The sequence below is a fragment of the Chlamydotis macqueenii genome, chromosome 1 (genome assembly GCF_036417535.1).
Source record: "Chlamydotis macqueenii isolate bChlMac1 chromosome 1, bChlMac1.mat, whole genome shotgun sequence".
NCBI classification, from domain to species: Eukaryota; Metazoa; Chordata; class Aves; order Otidiformes; family Otididae; genus Chlamydotis; species Chlamydotis macqueenii.
In genome coordinates, this window is record NC_141556.1 from 132,640,670 (window position 1) to 132,658,915 (window position 18,246).

At 35.5% G+C, this 18,246-nt stretch overlaps 1 protein-coding gene across 1 annotated transcript in view; it reads left to right on the top strand.

The window, feature by feature from the left end:
- The window catches only part of ADGRG2 (adhesion G protein-coupled receptor G2), a 49,927-nt gene that overhangs the window by 16,004 nt on the left and 15,677 nt on the right, over positions 1–18,246 (top strand). Inside the window, exons 3-15 of the mRNA XM_086767474.1 lie at positions 3,430–3,468; positions 5,386–5,418; positions 6,391–6,432; positions 8,330–8,374; positions 9,616–9,683; positions 11,307–11,380; positions 12,392–12,431; positions 12,564–12,598; positions 14,021–14,103; positions 14,767–14,827; positions 15,352–16,085; positions 16,888–17,086; positions 17,430–17,586. Coding sequence (XP_086623600.1) covers positions 3,430–3,468; positions 5,386–5,418; positions 6,391–6,432; positions 8,330–8,374; positions 9,616–9,683; positions 11,307–11,380; positions 12,392–12,431; positions 12,564–12,598; positions 14,021–14,103; positions 14,767–14,827; positions 15,352–16,085; positions 16,888–17,086; positions 17,430–17,586 — 1,610 coding nt within the window. The remainder of the gene's footprint in view (positions 1–3,429; positions 3,469–5,385; positions 5,419–6,390; positions 6,433–8,329; positions 8,375–9,615; positions 9,684–11,306; positions 11,381–12,391; positions 12,432–12,563; positions 12,599–14,020; positions 14,104–14,766; positions 14,828–15,351; positions 16,086–16,887; positions 17,087–17,429; positions 17,587–18,246) is intronic.

Genomic DNA, 18,246 nt, shown 5'->3' on the forward strand with positions numbered 1-18,246 from the left:
ACTACACAGACTGGGCAGGGCGTGTTTCCATGTGGAGACTCTAGTTCACTGCAGGTCAGACTCTTTTTCTCCTTCTTCTAAGAAAGCACTCTAGTTGCTGTCTCAGGCTTGCTTAAAGGATGCTTTCTGCAAAAGTTTAAAGGCAATCACAAAGTGTTAGGTGAAACAGTCAGCAGCAACACCATTCCCCGTTGGGCAATGTGACAGAATTTAGTATAGTACACACCATTTTAACATGCCAGCACCTTGATGATGATGGACTGGTTGGATATCAAGGCACTAACTGTGGAGAAACTGTCCTACCAGCTTCAGCAATTCAAAGAGAATCTCTGTTCCTCTTCTGCGGGCCTGCATCTTGGCTGTGGCTAGAGTGTCCCAGAAGGTTCAGTGACTTGAAGAGAATATCTCTTCCTCCTTGGACCAACAACCAGGGTCTTAGCTATCAAGGGTGTTGAAATAGGTGACAGTGCCTTAACTGTATGTTGTTCTGTGTTGCCACTTGTTTTTCAGGCTTCCGGATGATATTTTGGGTGGTGGCACAGGCTACAGGGTACATTTCTAGCCACCTGCTAGTTGCCTCCACCACAGAAAGCACATAGCACTGCAGGATTGCAACGGTAATCTGATGTAATCGATCTGCTAGGCTTCCTCATATTGATAGCCCAGCCACCATCTTCTACTCTAGGGAGACTTTAGTCACTTGGCTTGCTTGATTACAGTGTATGTTTCACATTCATGGGTAGCCTGTGCAATAGCTTTAATTGTCAGATCCACACCTTGATCAAGAGCCCATCTGTATGTTGCATCCTTCCCTAGGTGTCCCTAGGGACACGTTTCATGGCCCCATTGAGCTAGAAATAGCTCACCTTTTCATTCCCAGTCCAGGTCCACCTAAATCACTTAATTTCTAGCAGCCTGATCTGTCTGCTCATTGTTCAGATGTTCTTTGGTAGTGCGACTCTTGGGCACATGAGTGTATATGCACATACCGATGTAGATGTCTTCTCAAAGTACGTCTCATGTAATTTGTAAATATGTATGGAATAAAGCATCCCTGTCTTACCTAACTCTCTTGCCTCCTGCTTTTTTTTTGTTTTGTTTTGTTTAATATCTGTGCTTCACTTTGTATTAATAAAATTTCACTTCTTGAATAATTCATCAGCATTTCTTTTCCACATTTTTGCAAAAATAGGTGGGTGAAAGCACAGCTGTGTGTACTTGTTACACAGAATCATAGAATAGTTTGGGTTGGAAGGGACCTTTAAAGGTCATCTAGTCCAACCCCCCTGCAAGGAGCAGGGACATGTCCAACCAGATCAGGTTGCTCAGAGTCCTGTACAACCTGGCTTTGGATGTTTCCAGGGATGGGGCATCCACCACCTCTCTGGGCAACCTGTTCCAGTGTTCCACCACCCTCAGCATAAAAAATTTCCTCCTTATATCCAGTCTAAATATACCTCCTTCTATTTTAAAACCATTACCCCTTGTCCTGTCACAGCAGGACCTGCTAAAAATTTTCTTCCCATCTTTCTTAAAAGCCTCATCATAAGGTACAGGAAGGCTGCTAATAAGGTCTCCCTGGAGCCTTCTCTTCTCCAGGCTGAACAGTCCCAACTTCCTCAGCCTGTCCTCATAGGAGAGGTGCTTCAGCCCTCTGATCATCTTCGTGGCCCTCTTCTGGACTCTCTCCAACAGGTCCATGTCCTTCTTATGTTGGGGGCTCCAGAGCTGGAGGCACTACTCCAAGTGCAACCAACATTTTGGCTGCTACTTAGTCTACTTCATCTTCACACAAGCAAATGTTTTGAAAGGGTTTCTGAGGACATTGACAATGGAAGGGCAGCAGGAAAGCCCACAGCTCAATCTGTGTCTTCCATAAGTATAAAAGTGATAAACTGAGTAAAAAATTGAACTCAAACAGCTTTCAAAAAGACTCAACACACATTTCTCAATGGATGCAAAGTAGTTTTGCAAACCAGCTTGAATTGAGGTGAGTAGCATATCTGAAATGTTTGTGTTTAAAAAAGTGCATGAATACATGTATGTGAACAAATATATATATATACTTTTGCTCCTAAAAAAATCTTCCTTTGTAGTTGATACTACTGCTACGTTGCCTGGCAGAAAACAGGTTACAGGGATATGGGGGTTCTGTGTTATTTTTTTCCCATCGTTCTTGTATTTTAGAAAGTACACAGGAAGATTGCTGCTGCTGTTACTTTTTAGTTCATGGAGATAGTTAAGAATATGTAAATATTTGCAAATTAATTATCCATATCATCCTTATGGCTCATTAGCATACTTCATGGTGCAAATAGCATCAGTAATTTTCCAGATAAAATAAAAATAAGGTCACTGAGATGACTCTAGTTCTCTTTTCATTGCAGAAATTATATTTACGTTTATCCTTTGGAAAGAAGCTATTACTAGTTTTCAGTAGGGCAAGCAAAATAGTCTTCGCAAGGAACCAAGGATTTCAGAAACTCCTTGTTCACTGTGTTTAACCAAAAAAATCTGGTTTTCCACAAAGACTTTTAGTATCTCTGACTTAATTGTTCTACAACAGTAGGAAAGACTTTACAACACTAGTGTATTGCAAGTACCATTATAGGATGACTTGTGAGTTTTGGGAGAAGATGTTGGAATACCTTAAGCATATTTTTTAAAATAGCATTTCATATTTGCAGCCAGCTGTTCTTTAGATTATACTTCTGAGATAACTGCAACTTGACCACCCAGTGAATGAAAGGGCTAACTTTGAAGTCACTGTGTGAATGAGATATCAAATTTGCTAATTTATTTTTGATCAAAATACTGACTGTAACAACATCAAAGATTTAGTGGCTAGTGTTTGCTATATAAATAGTTGGCTGGCTCCTATGAAGATCAGAGGTTAAAACTTGAATTAGCTTTTTGTAATACTGCTTTTTGCAGGATAGAAAAGAGAACAGGTATGTATGCGATAAATTTTAAATGGCAAGTCTCAGTGTTATTATACAGAGTCTGAGAAGAGTTCTTCACACCTAGCTACAGCTATCTTGTTATGTACGCTTGATTCCCATTCCCAGGATTAGCAAGACACTCAGGGTAGGCATGTGGCTTGCAGGCTAGCGTGGAACATATCTTGGGTCAATGATTTTTGTTTTCTTAACATTATACAGTGTCCAGCATTTGTTGAAAAGAAATAATCTCCAGTCGAATTCCATTTGAATTCATAAAAATTGTAAATTTTAAATGAATAATTGTTATAGCTGCTTTTTTTTTGACAACTTGGAAGTGTTCCTCTGATAAGCAGGTGTTGCCCTCTTCTGGTGAATGCGGTAAACTTTTGATAATATAAGGAAAGGCTGATGATGATTGTTATGTATGTGTCTGAAACTTCATTATGGTCTTTTTTTTTCTCTTTTTTTTTTCTATCTGAAACAAAAGCTGCAAATTCAGGAGAATTGGCTGCAACAACCATTTCTGGTAAGAAAATCAGGACTTTACTGATTACTGCAATGTTTTTTATTTCCTGATAGGTAAATCTTCTGCTTTTATTGAAGGTAATAATGTTGCAATGTAAATGAATTCCAGCATTTAATGCTTTCATTGTTTATTTTTTGAAGAGAAAATTTATTTCTTCATTCTGCTTTGTAATGAAATAGTTTACCTTATAGGATCACTTCTGGTTTGTGGCACTGACGCTTGGAGATGAAGTAGGTGCAAGTTGCTTGATCAAGAGCCTTTTGCCCAGTAACCTAAACAGTGAACAGTTTGCAGAGATGACAGAGGTGGAGCACTGGTGAGAAAGCTCCCCTATATCTCAGGTGTGCATATATAATTTGATGCAGTGTGCTATACTGCACGCACGCGCATGCACACACACATACACACAAACACCCATGTGAGACTAATAACTTCCAGGACCAGAGGCAATGAAGATCAGCCATGAAAGCATTTTTTAAAAATGAAGAATGTAGACACAGAGAATTAGCTGTGTGAAAGCCAGTGGCTTTCTTGCTTAATGCATACTGACATATCGTGCTCTGGAGAAAAGCAATAATACAGACACAAACACATACTTTTGTTCTTTTACAGATAGAGTCTTTCTCTGGGAATGGTTCGTCTTTAACAACTGCAGCCAATTCAACATTTGTTGTAGTTTTTACCAAGCCAAATAATACAGATGAAGTCAGCACTTAGTTTTGACTCTGATTCCTCATATTTTCGCTGCTTATTAGTTGCCTTAGAAAATCAGTTGTCTCCACGGTTGTTACTTAAGAACCAAATATGCTTAGCTTTTACTCTGAATATGGAATTAAGAAGACACTTTTGAAAAGGCTCAAAATGTCTAGTCTAGTTGAAATAAATATATCGGAAAGAAAGGCTCCCTTTCCTTTTCCATATAACGAAGTAGACTGCTTTTCTTCCTTGAAATACAACTATCTTTATGCAGAGCCACGAACTTTTCTTTATTAAACTTAGGATATTGTTCCTACTAATGACAGTGATGGTTTTAGTAAAGAAGTCTGGAAAGCATAATGTTCTTCTGTTATGAAGCTGTTCTGGCCCATTTAAAAAAAAAGGAACTAAGCTGTTATATTTGGACTGATATAAACTGGTCTTCTAATCACTTTGTATTCCTGCGCTGACACCTAAAATATGCTTACTAAGCACATCCTTCCTAAGCAATCTTTAAATTTTCTTCTATTGTCTTAATGTAATTTTCATTTTTTTTTCCTTTTGATGTAGCTGGGAAAAAAAAATTGCTGAAAAAATTTCACTGTATTTTATTTATATATGGTTACTGGCAAAAATAGGTTTTTTTGGAGAGACAGTTTGCCAAACTGTGTCATTTCCACTCATGAGTGTCGTTGGTCGTTGGGGAAAGGTCGTTGGGGCTAAGCAGCTATTGCTATTGTATAGGCCAAATTCATCTGCATCTTCTAAAAGAATGAAACCAACAAAAGGAACTTACTGAAGGAAATCAATTACTAGCTGTTTGTATTCAGATACTCAGATTTTTGAAATAATGTGAACATTATTTCAAATATTTATATTGAAATAATGTGAAGATTCCTAACTAGCACTGTAGTTGTTCTTAAAAAGGAATTTAGATAATTAAAATTCAGTTCCTGTTCAAAGTTTTGCATGCTTGATCTTTTTTACTCCAAAATTCATAAAAATAAAATATTAATACAATTTCTACTTATTTTCTCTTTTTTTTTTTTTTGTCCCTCCAGAATCCTCTATTGTTACTTTTGTCACCTATCCTATTAATCCTTCAGGCAAGATTTTATTAATGTTTCTCTTATTTAGATTTAGTTAGATTTAGATTTTAAAAGATTTTTTAGATTTTTTAAATTTTCATTGTTGTTACTGTTATTAATTTTTCTTCTTCAGATATGACTTCAGAGGAGACTACAGAAACTACAGGTGAGAATTAGCATGAAGAGAGTAAAGTCTGAAAGGAAACGTTTGCTGCATTCGTGAAAGTTTGCTTTTTTTTTTATAACTGGGATTCATTTAGCCCAAATTATTTTCTTACATGATCTTGAAATTTGTATTTATCTCCGATCTGTATTTTAAGTCTGCATGGGTAGGGTTTTGAAGCACATTAAACTGACATGGAGCCATTAACCTTTATTTTTTATTCAAAATATTACTTTGCTTATTAAAGCCCAAACTAGGCATATTTTTTTTTTTTTTTTTATTTTAGCAAGTATGGGGTTTTGGTATATCTACAGATAGAATGTTTTCTATACTTTCTGATACTATTTAAAGTATTTTACAGAACTCAAATATACACATCATTCCTTAAAGATACTTACACGATACATGTTCTTGCAATTTGTTGCCAAATAGGATCAGTAAAGGCTCAATCAGAAGAACTTGCTGCCCCTTTTTTTCCTGAGGTTTGGATTTGAAAAAAAAAAAAAGGAGTAGATTCATCCTATATCAGTACAGATTCCTAAATGTGTGTATATGAGCTAGATATCCTGCTGTTCTTCATAGCTGATGGACAGGACATGTTTTCCAAACATGATTCATCTTATGCTGAAGTGCCCATGTAGAATAGGTTAAATGGGAATCACACCTCAAAAGCACCACTTTCTCCACCGAATAATAGAGCGCCTAGAGTAACTGGCTCACACGGGGATGTAAACATCTGATTGGATGGATCTCATGCCAAAATGCCGAATGCTGCTTTTTCATTTCCCATGCTGAAAGTAACTTAATTCTCTTAGAAATGGTCATGTGTTTACACTTCTCCTGGGAAGACAGAGTCTAAAGTAGAAATTAGGAAAGTTATTTTTGTTACATGTATTTCATAGGCTTTTTAAGGTAAAATGTGAAAACTTAATTTAAAACTCTTTTTTTTTTTTTTTTTTTTTTTTTTTTTTACAGAAGCCGTTAACATCACTGATTATCACTCCACCATAACACCAGGTAGGATTCATATATCACCACTGATCATCTTTTATGCTCCTCAAAATTGAAGTGTGTGTGAGTTCAGGAAGTCTGCTCCCAAATATTTTTAATAAGATCTTTCTTCTTAGTATCATGGTGTGTCATATTAGCAGTCTATCTTACTTTGCTTTGATCTCCAGTCTGGTAGAGGGTTTAATTCTGCAATGCTTGCCTAGAGGTCAGCATATAGGAGAATTTGGTTATTTTTTAAGTCAGAGTAGCAGGTTACCACAAAGATATAAGATACACAATCTCAGGGACCATGTTTGCTTAAAAAAAAAAAAACAAAAAAACCAACAACAAAAACCCATCATCCTTTTTAGTCGATTGAATCAGACCAAATCCAGTTATGATGTTCTCAGGGCAGGTCCAGTCTATAGGAGTAGGCTGAATTTAATTTTTTTACTGGTAGACCAATCAGAATGTATTTGCACTGAATTATTGCAAGTGGTAGGAGAACTAGCTTGGAGCCATACTGACTAGTATAATAACTGTGTGAATGTGACCTGCAGGAAGTTTGCAGCTATGTTACCTGATGATCTTTAGGGCCTGGAAGCACTAGTGATTTTTGATCAGTCTATTTTGTGCATTTTGGTGGCATGCAGAGATCCCCAGCAAGACTACATGGCATACAAATGGTTGCTGTGTGAAGAAAAAGGGTTGATATTACTCTTTACTTTTGTGTTGGGTTTTTGTAAGTGTTGCTCTTTATGTAGTTAATTATTTTGAAAAATCCAGTTATTTATGAATATTTTATTTCTTTAAGAATTGCTGTAAAAAAAAAAAAAGTGGTGATACAATTTTCATAACTATTTCACTGACAACTGTCAACACAAAAGGCAAGGCAAATTTATTTGAATCTAAATTGCTCCCTGAGAAAATATTTTTTTCTAACAATTTTAATATTGCCACCAGCTCACAGTCCATACCTTCTGATGGCTGTTTGTTGATGGTGACAAAATTGATGAAGCATCAAGCTATAACAGGCAAATATTTGTACTGCAGAAAAAGTAAAAAAAAAATTAAATTCCATGTCATTTGATACTAGCTAATGATAATAGCAGAGAAAATAGCATTTGTTTTTTTTCATTAACAGAGACCATTCTGTAGTCTTATACCAAAATACGGTTTTTCTTTTGAACTGTTTTGCTTGTCCTCAGCATAACTGAGGATCTGCTTAAGTAATGTAAGGAAAGTTGTGCTGCCACATTGTTCTTACAAACAAGTGTAGGACTTCTGTTTTGAATCTAAATATATTTCTGGTCATTTATTTTGATTATATACAACAGAGCCATCTGTTTACAGTATGCTTAATTTGGGATCAGTGTTATTTCTTTGCAGTGTAGATAGTATTAAAAATATGGTGGCAGCCAAAAGCTTGCTTTAACTAACTAAAGACATGTTCTACTAGATGAGAGTATACATGCTTGCTATCATCATAGTTTGAATTCTATCAGGCTGTCTTAAGTAGCTGTAGTAAAATCCTCAGAAGCAGATAATATGCTACCTAGTGACTGAATACTGTGATATTCTAAGAGCTTATTTATGATATGTTGATTTCTGTTTTATTTTAATTAAAAAAAAATAGGGACCACTTTCATGTAGATCTTCTGCGGAAACTATTACAGAAAATTATTCAAAATTAATTAATAAAAACCAGCATGTCTCACTCTGAACACTAAGTCTTGGAAAATGTCTTGGTCAATGACCTAGAGGAGTGAAGCCTAGACAGTATGTGAAATATTTCTAAAAGATGTTTGAAATGATTTGTAAATGATATTGAAATTATTCTAAATCTGTATGTTTGTCAGTACTGAGTTTAAATTCAACTTTTTTACTCACTAGATTTTTTTTTTCCCCAAAAAAAACCCTACAGGAGAAATAATTTTATGCAACAGAACACGTGTCTGTAATTTTTCAGGTTAGTGGTCTTCTTTTTCCTTTTTTTTCTTATAAAAAGCATGTCCAACTACTTTCTGTTCTGAGTAATGAGGCAACTTTTAGTTGCTATGTAAAAGCTAGCTCTGTAATAAATTTTATTCTGAATTTAGAGAGATTTTTCTAAAAAATTAATATAAAATGTGGGATTTTTTTTAAAAAGTAATGTTTAAACTACTGCTTTTTTAATCTTTGCTTTCTTATATCAAAGCATACACAGCTGCAGGTAAGAATTACAAACCTGAGAAAACAAGAAACTAGTATGCTACGGAAGACGCTAATGTCTGCCATATTGAGCCTAACTCTGTATCAGGAGCAGAAGAAATAGTGTTTAGGAGAATTATTCTAAAAGCCTGCATGTATTTTAAAAGTATCATGTGACAGAACAGACAAAGGAAAATGGAAAGGGCAGTGATGTTCCCTTTACGTGTGTTAACAAAAGAGTAGTAAAAAGATTTTGTTGATACGTGTTGCTGCCTTCCAAAACACTTTGATAAACAACTTCTGTGAGAAACACTTAAGAAAATGAAGTCACTTCTGCCAAGTAGCCACATTCTGAGTACTTTATAGATCAGGAAGAGGCAGAATAAGTATCTGCACCCCCCTCTATAAAGTTTTCCTCCTGGTTGACACAGGAAACTGCTAGATGATTTGGGTGATGTCATGTATGCATTCCTGTATGTGTCTTTCTCTATAGCCTGCACTGAATGTGTGGCTGCAGGAAGAGAAGTGTCGTAGAAGTTCTTTTTTCTCTCCCAAAAGGGCCCACCAGCTCTCAAGGACTGTTGAATGATGCTCTGAATTATGGTATCCTGAAAGTTCATTAATCCCCAGGGGAATAATTTTCAGAGTATCACTTTGCCTTTATCAACACATTTTACTCTTGTTACGGGAGTTGAAGTTGTATTAATAGTAATGTGCAGCACAGCTTTTCTATTTTGGAAAAAAAAACCAAATCAAACCAAAACAAACCTAGAAGGAATTTAGAGACAGCCAGCAGAAGTAAATATACAGAAAATAATGAAGCTATTGGACTAATTCATTTGTGGAAATAGTAAGTGAAGAGATGGAAGAATAATTGCAAAACTATTGAATGATCAGAAAAGCTAGTGTAAGTGTTCCCTTCTGTTGTAACACAAGACAGTGAATTTTTAAATTCTCAAATACTTTCATGTCATGTAGTTTAATGTTGCTTTTCTTAACTTCTTTGCCTTTTGGTTTTAGTGTTCTATGTGGGCAAGGTAAGACTTCAGGCAAATGAAGAAAGTAACACGTCACTAAATGTAGAAATAGTAAGTGTTCTCTCTTAAAGCTTTATTGTAAGGAAGGTTGAAATGAGTTTCTTTGTCTACACTTAAAATACTGATGCTCTGACATGATTCTTGTTATGTTTTTATAGTTATATTTTATTTCAAATACAATTTGTAGTACAAGTTACAATTTGCAGTACCTGTTATATTTGCAGTGGATGAATCTACTCTCTCTCTTAAACAGCTGCTTTGCAGCTAAATTTTAGAATTCCATCTAAACTTCCTACAGTAAGGGCCTGTATTCTTTATATAGCCACTGAAAGGAGGGAGAAGCCCTGGGAAGTCTGGAGAGAGGAACTGCCTAATTAAGAATCTACATTTAGGCATGCAGGATCTTCCTTTGGAGATTAATTTAGGCACTTCAGTTTAGAAAGCAAGCATCATTAGATGGCAACAGTGTAGGCATAAATTAACTTGAATTGCATCCTGGGAATATTTCATGTTGAGACTGTCATAAATATGGTATAATTCTATGCTTTTTTAAATCAGTTATTAATTTTGCAATACGCCTTTGTGACATGAGTGTGTCCACTTACACAACACAACAGAAGTTTAAGAGAACAACATCCTGCAAAGCAAGGACCATATAGATTATTCAGTACCAAGATAATACTATGAGGATGAGAATGTTCGTTTGTTAAAGATGGAAAACTCAAGTAGAAAAGAAAAAGGACATTAGCTTGTAAAGGACCTTGTATCTTTCTCCTACACGTCCTTATCTGCACTCAGTCTGAGATTTCACATGCCAGTCTCTGCAAGCATGAGAGTCATCAGCAAAATCACCGCAGAGAGCTACTGCACAGGTGTACATTGAGCATTGAGTTTGGGCAGGGGTAGGCCCCTGGCAAAAGCCACCTCTGCATTGTGTTGCATTTCAGTGGTGATAATGCCTACCAAAACCATCCGAGTGTATTAACATTACACATACAGCTATTAGAAAAACAGGTTTCCTGTCTCTTGAAACTCTTAATTTTTAGCAGAATATTTCTTAGGTAATGTCAATACCATACACGTTAGATGATGTTTTCATCACGATGCTTGCTGCTTGCAAGAAATGTAAAAATAACAGGTAATAGTGGCAACCAGAAGAACATAAGAATGCAGATCTATAAAGATCCTTTAGATAAACCCCAGTCCTAAGGCTATATCATATATATTTAGGTCATTCTTACCACAACTTTCAGCTCACTGTTTGGCTTCTTACTGCCAGGATTCTACGTTGTCTGTTAATTATGTCTATTATGGAGCTTGTCCCATTGCTGCAATTACAGTTAGAAAGTTTATCCAGTATCTGGTCTAAGCTGTCTTTGTTGCAAACTAAGCCAAATTCCTCTTTTTCCAACATGAGATATGATGTGGTCACTATTCTCCTGCTCACATCTTTCACAAATCAGATCCTGTTATTCCATTTATACTAGGTGAGCCAATTCCTTCCATGAGTTGTGACAACAATGTCATGGCAAATATTTGTTGAAGTGTATACATGAGAAAATGTACTTCTTATTTTTGAAATTTCAGACTGTTAAAATGTGTGAAATTAACATGTTTATTTTAAGGCTAAAAATTACTGGTTTTACTTAGATGTGGTATCTTTGTTTCTAACAGATTAATAACATAACCATCAAGAATCAAGTCACACAATTAATTACAATTCCTGCACCTACCCAACAAGAACTGAGGTAAGTAATTTTGAATAAGGATTGAAATCTTTGTTATGCTTGAAAAAGATAAAATGAGACCTTCCATGTTGTTGGCAGACTCTTCACTTTGCATTATTCCTGCACTTTCAAATTAAAAATTTCAGGACTTGTAATTTATTGTTCTTTAACACGAAGTTGATATTGGCTAGAATAGTCTTAATTTTATGTACCACTGGAGTTTGTTTTAAGAAGTGGTACACTTGCTGATTTCATTTTGGGTCCTTCAGTTTCCTTGGGGCTTAACAAGGCCCAAAAGCTGATTATCTTAGTAGCTGTAATAGTAATAATAATAATACCTGAGGACATGAGCTGTGAATTGTTAAGAAAGCCAGTCTGGCTCTTCATGAATAAATGGTTTTTATAATTTCAGAGATTCAATCTGTCTTGTAGGAAATTAGTAAGAGAACTTTCATAGATGCATGGTTTTTAATGCGTATTCTTGAAGTCATACCTGTATTTTTATTTTGGTGTCGTTTCTTCTTTCACAGTCCTTGTAAGGAGAGCTTTGAATAAGTAAATATTTACTGCTATGCCCAAAACTTATCCTGAAAATCAAAAAGATCTAATTGGCCAACAGGTCTTGTTCATAGAAGAAATCCGTATTTCTTAGTCATTCTATTTCTGTGGCTTTGAGTATAAATTTAGAATTCTGTTCCAAACACTCGCTTGCCAAAAAGCAACATTAAGATTTATCTTTTGCCCTTTTAAATAACTTTTAAAGAAGTGGATTAATGTTAAAAATATGTCATGATAGAGGTTTAAACTTAGTTTGTGGAGTGACTAATAAAAGGCAACTTTTAAAATGTTTAATGCTTTGAACAGTGGTTTTACAATATTAGAACTGGCATGATTTTTCAAAAAATCACTGATCAACTGAAAAAAATATTATTTTTTTTCTTAGTAATTGCTTGTTCTTTTCATCATATTTTTGTAATTGTCTTTAGAAACATAACTAGAAATCCTCCATAATGGTAACTTTTTATTTTAAAGAATTTCAGAGTTCAACAAAACCTTGCAAGCAGTAAGTGAGGTAAGATTACTAACTGTTGTTACCGTTTGGAAAATCTTCTTCCAACTTATTTCTGATAATGTCATAATCTAAGTATCAGTCCTGTTTTCTCCTGACAAAATATTTTTTTTCTGTTTTCACTTGTCATTACAGTCCTCTGTTATGGAATGCAGTGCAGAAAACCAGAGGTTCGTTGTTATTTTTTTTAATGCTCATATGTTTGAGAGATCATATATAGTCTTGTGATATATCAAGTAACAGAAGAAAAAACAAACTTTCTAGGAAGTTAAGTTTGAGAAACAGGCTGGAGAAATATATGTAGGCTTACAAAGAAATTCTGATCCCACTCTTCTCCTAGCATTAGTGAATTTTTTTCTTTTAATTCTTTTTTTAAATCAAACTATATTGCTTTTCATTAATCTTCTGGTGAAGCACAGGCTTGCCTGACATATTTCTTCTGCATCTTTGTATTAGCTGAGTCACTTAGCAATTTAACCATTAAGGCTATGAGATTTTGGATCACCGAACTTCCAGAGCTTGTGAATACAATGCGATCTTATGAGGGAATTGCTTCAGAAATCCCAAGTTGCTGTTCTTTGGCTTGGCTTACCAGCCTTCATCTCAGGCCAGGAAGCCTGAGAAGGTAACCAGTTCAGAGTTTGGAACCCATGGGGTATCAAAATGGCAAGGCTGCTCCACAGAGATGATACTGGAAACCTTGAAATGTAGATAATGTCTGTCAATTTAATTGCTAGTCACCACCAAATTACTGGTCCTTTAAACTGATCAGCTTGGAAACACTATATTCTAAAACAAAATGCCAAACTTCATTTCCCGAAATGCTTGAATTTGGGATTTATCTTCCTGGATTAGGATGAAAGAAAAGTCCAAAACACTCAAATAGTAGTAGACAGAAAGCCAGATCACACCTCCATGTCATATACTGGCATGTATATAAGTACCCTAGTTAGGGTACTGTTTTCATTCTTGTTAGCTGGAAACAAGCTGCATTTCATCTGTGTTGCCTTTTCATTCACCTTTGTGTTTGACTTTGCTGAATGTGAAGAATTCTTACTGTAGATTTGCTAATTTAGGCAGGGTTTCATGTCATTGAACCATAATTGTAAATGTGTAGTTACAAGCATATATGGAAGTGGGTCATTTAAGTTCTCTCTGTAGTCAAGAGAGAGAAGAGAATACTGGCTTTCCCCAGGTGATGGAGATTTCATATACACAGACATAGCCACCTACGGCACTTGCTAGTTCTTCTCTGGACTTTCTTTACAGTAACAGTAGAGATTATGTTATTATTTCCACAAAATTATCAACTATTTAATGACTAGCATTAATTAGGGAGGACTCAATTTAAGAATCAACAGTGTCTGTAGAAAAAAGAGAAAATAAGCTGATGCAAACTGATGTATTACTCTTCTTTTTTAGCCTGGCATAGTGTTTTATGTGCATTAAAAGTATCCCCAAATTTGAAGGAGCCTAGGAAAAATGTGCTTTCACACTTAGCATTTGTGCTCATGTGCATTTGATGTTAGTTTCCTGCATTGTAAAGATGAGGCAGCTGTGTTTCTTGAGTCCCATGTTTCTTCTCATTATAGTATACACTGCAGTTTCATAACAAAGCTGGCTGAGAGAGAGAATATAAGCAGTTTAACAGACAAAGTGGAAATAAGCCAACTTGGTAAGTTAAGCTTTAAATACAGTCTCTCTTTCAGATTAAATTTAATATATTTACAGGTGACCTCCAAGTTGCTGAAAGAAAAGACTGTTACTTATGTTTAGATAAAAATATTTTTTTGCTGAACAGTATAAATACATCAAAAATGCAGCCTTCTAATTTTTGAGTGGGAGGGGGAAGATAGAAATATGTTTTAAAAGCTTTGGTATAAAATTGCTGACTATATTAATAAAGCAGACTTTGAAACGATTAGGTGTAAAATCATTTGAGAACATTAACGTGTTACTAAAATGGCAATCTGAATTGAAAAGTTTCTAAAGTAGCTACACTTTCTTAGTGATATTGTGATAGTATGGAGTGGTGACTCTTACAATTTTCCCTCTGTTTCAAAAGATGTAGCTTTGCATTTTGGTTTGTTTACAATAACAAAAAGATAAATTCGTGCTTGTCAGCCATTGAGCAAAAGCCTGGGGATACTGCAGTATGCTAACTCGTCAAGATATGTTTTGCAAATGTAATTTCAGAAAAAAACCCTCAAAATCAATTATGCAATATACACTATTGTTTAAAAATCATAAAACATGCTTATTTGAATATCCTACTTAAAAGTATTAGGAATTTTTATACTTCAGGATAAACTAGGTTAATGCTTCTTTGTCATCTCAGAACGGTGCTGCTGTTCATCACTGAAGCATTGTTCCTTGACTGCTGAAGAATTACAAATGTAGTAAGTATAAGTACAAAATTTGACTTGCTTATTTCCTAAATTTCCTACTGTGTTACTAGACTCAATTTCCATGTTGCAGTGTAATAGCTAGGAAGGACTCCACAAGAACAACTTGACAGTAATTTTCCTGTATAGCTCCCTCACCATGCCTCCCTCTTCCCTTCCCCTCCCCTCCCCTCCCCTCCCTTCCTGCACCTTCCCTTCCCTTTCTTTTCTTTTTTTCTGATGCAGATAGCTTTTCTGTTCAGTGTCAGGTCACCACCATAATAGGTAGCAAAGGCAGCAGTAGTATTTATGGACTTATCAGTTAACAACTGCAGCAAAATAGAATGTAAGAACCCTCAAAATGTTACGAAATTCGTATTTGTTACTACAGCATGAAACATCCAGTCTGATTGATTTTAAAATATACATTATTAGTAGTATGTCCATATCATTAATATATATTCCTGTATTATAATCTCTTTTCTTTAAAATACAGTGTAAAAATTAACATGCATTTTGGTGCTTTTTTTTTTTTACAGTACTATACAAGTGCCACCTCATTCTATATGGGTTCCTTTCCGTCATTCTTCTCTCTCTAAAAAGACTCTCCCCAAATCTAATACTTTTATTTCCCCCACTATGCTTTCTACCAAACAAAGCCCCCCAGTTAGACCACTGATCCCACCATTCACAGAAATTTCTTTGTCTGAAACTCTCTCCACATTTCCCACTACAAATCCTCTCTCTGAAACTTCTGCCACACCTACTGCTGAAACTTCTGTGTCTTCCACCAGTGTTACCACTACACTTTCCTATTCTGAGTCTCTTGCTCAACCTACCATGCCAACTTTTCCTTCTATAGCTTCTAATAAATCTGTCACTATTTCTGAACTTGCAACAAAAACTGTCACTAACACTGCTTTCTCAATTAAATCTGATGCTGCATATGTTAGCAAGCCTATTACAATAATTTCTCCTTCTGTAGGTTTCACTAATCATTCTACAGTTTCCTCCCCTGAGCTTCCCCCTAAACATCCAATAGCAACTCCCCACTTTGAGTCTACCACCAAATCTGTTGCACAAATTCATCCACCAAGAGATTCGACCCAACCTATTTCTGTTAAAAAAAATGTTACTACAGTGCCTCTGCTTCCCCTCACTCCTTTCACAATAACTTTGACCCCTACTGTTAGTCCTGTCAACCATTCTGTCTCAGCTTCTCATCCTCATTCTACTGCTAATGGCCATGGTAGCCTGCCTAACACAAGCACAGGTAAATATGACAAGTAAAATGTTTTTTTTTCTTTTAATTTGAATGCCATATGCTGAATTTGCTTTTAAAGTTTATTAAACAAGATTATGTATCTGAGCTGTGACCTTCCAGTTACTTTGAAAAACCCAAGACAACTCTCATGAGGTGCATACTTACTCTAAAATACATTCTGATGCCTTTGGCCATGATGAGTGATACCTCACCCTATAAAATGGTTGGTAACTGTGATAGATAGATACTGTGCTAAGTTTCCAACAGACACCTTTGGCAGAAAAAAAAATATGTTACAGAGCCAAGTAGCTATTTATTTTCACTACGCTAGTATTTAAAATATTGTGAATCAATGATGGATCTTCCTTAAAATATTGTTATTGATTAGGAGTATTCTTAGTGGCTATGTATTTTCTGATGAAGATTGTATGCATCTTTAAAAGGTTCTTTTCAAATTGCTGATCTTATCTTGATTTTATTCTACTTTCAGGCATCTAGTAGCTAAAAATCCAAAATAATATATTATTTAACATCACTAATGGTTTGATGTGAGGAACTTTGTAATCAATAAAAAATTGAGTTAATGCTGGCCACTTGAAACCTTGCTTTATGTTTTCATAAAATTTAAAGTATTGCTATCTGCAAAGTAGCTGATAGGGAGAAAAAGGGATTCTGTCTGACATAACACATTGAGACACTTTCCAAGTTGTGATAAGGTTTGTTGGTCTGCTTAATTTTTCAGCTTCTTAAAGCTTACTTCATCTGTTGAATACAATGTTTAAATAAACACATAACTTTTCTTTTGTCACAGGAAAGATACTATCAGCTACCACACACACAACCTCTGTATATACCTCCATTAATATCGCTACAGCTGAGCAAATTTTGTCCAAAATAGAAAATGATTTAGCAGCTGGAAAAGTAGAGCCAAAAGATGTAGAAAGGATGGTTAGTGAGGTTAGCAAAGTCCTGACTGCTTCTCAACAATTACCAACCCGAATTTCTAACAGGTAGGTCATTATGGCAATAGATTAACCGTGTGTTGTATTGACTGTCTTAATAAACTGTCTTGGCTTCTGCAAGTTTCACTTTTTCATAATCATAATCCAAAAGAATATTTTTGTTCTTTCATGTACTTAAACAAAACAGAAGGAGTATCATTGTAGTGTTACTAGCTCTACTATAAAATAATGCCATGGAAAACCGTATTTTTTTTTGTGTTGACACCGCAATAAATGAGCAGAGTCAGGTGTATTTTACCCTGTGCTTGGATTGCTGCTCCATAACCACAACTTGCCTGAGAATTTTGGGTGTATCTGCCTGGTAATACTAAGTATCTCTCTTTCTTAACAGAATTATAAAACTGGTGGATTATATTGGCTTAAAACTGAACTTTTCAGCAATGTCTGCTGATTTTACCTCCCCTTCCTTGGCTCTGGCAGTTGTCAAATCCAATAGCATGCGCTCCGACGAAATGTCTTTTGCTGTCCAAGACTCAGCTGATCTTCAGGTTGATAATTCTAAATACTTACAATTTTTCAAGCATTTATTTTTCAGTATTAATGTTTTTATATTTATATGTATCATGAGTTTGTTCTGTGTTTATGTCACAATTTCAGGATCTTTTGTTTGTGTTAGTTTCAGAGAAAAAATAGTTTGTTTTTGAAGCCCTCCATAGTTTTTCCTTTCATTTTCTATTATGGTGTGAATAAGCAACAGGCTTAGCAGAAACTGGTGTTCAACTAATAAGCTGTTAGAGAGGGTACAGCCAGAACACTGGAATGGACAGAGTGCTTGGCAGAACAACTTTGCCTCAAAAACTCTGAATTATGAGTCACTTAATCACCCACCCTGACAGTGCGGAAATTTGTCAGGGAGAATTGCCAGATGGCTTCATCTGTTAGAAGTAGACTAATTGCAGAGGGTTCCAGGAAAGAACTATTATGTTACTTGGATAATGACATTCATACATTTGTCACTCATGACTAGTTGGTCTCACCAAGAAAGAAGTCCTTAGAAAGTTTAGGTCTGCATTGTTTCACTCAAAACCTCCCCTGTGGTTGAGGAAATAATAATTTGGACGACACCAGCCTTGGAGACGTAAGCAAGGAAAGATGGAAAGTTTGGGACAAATTTTGGCACATTCTGTCCTCTCAGAGAAGGAAATAGC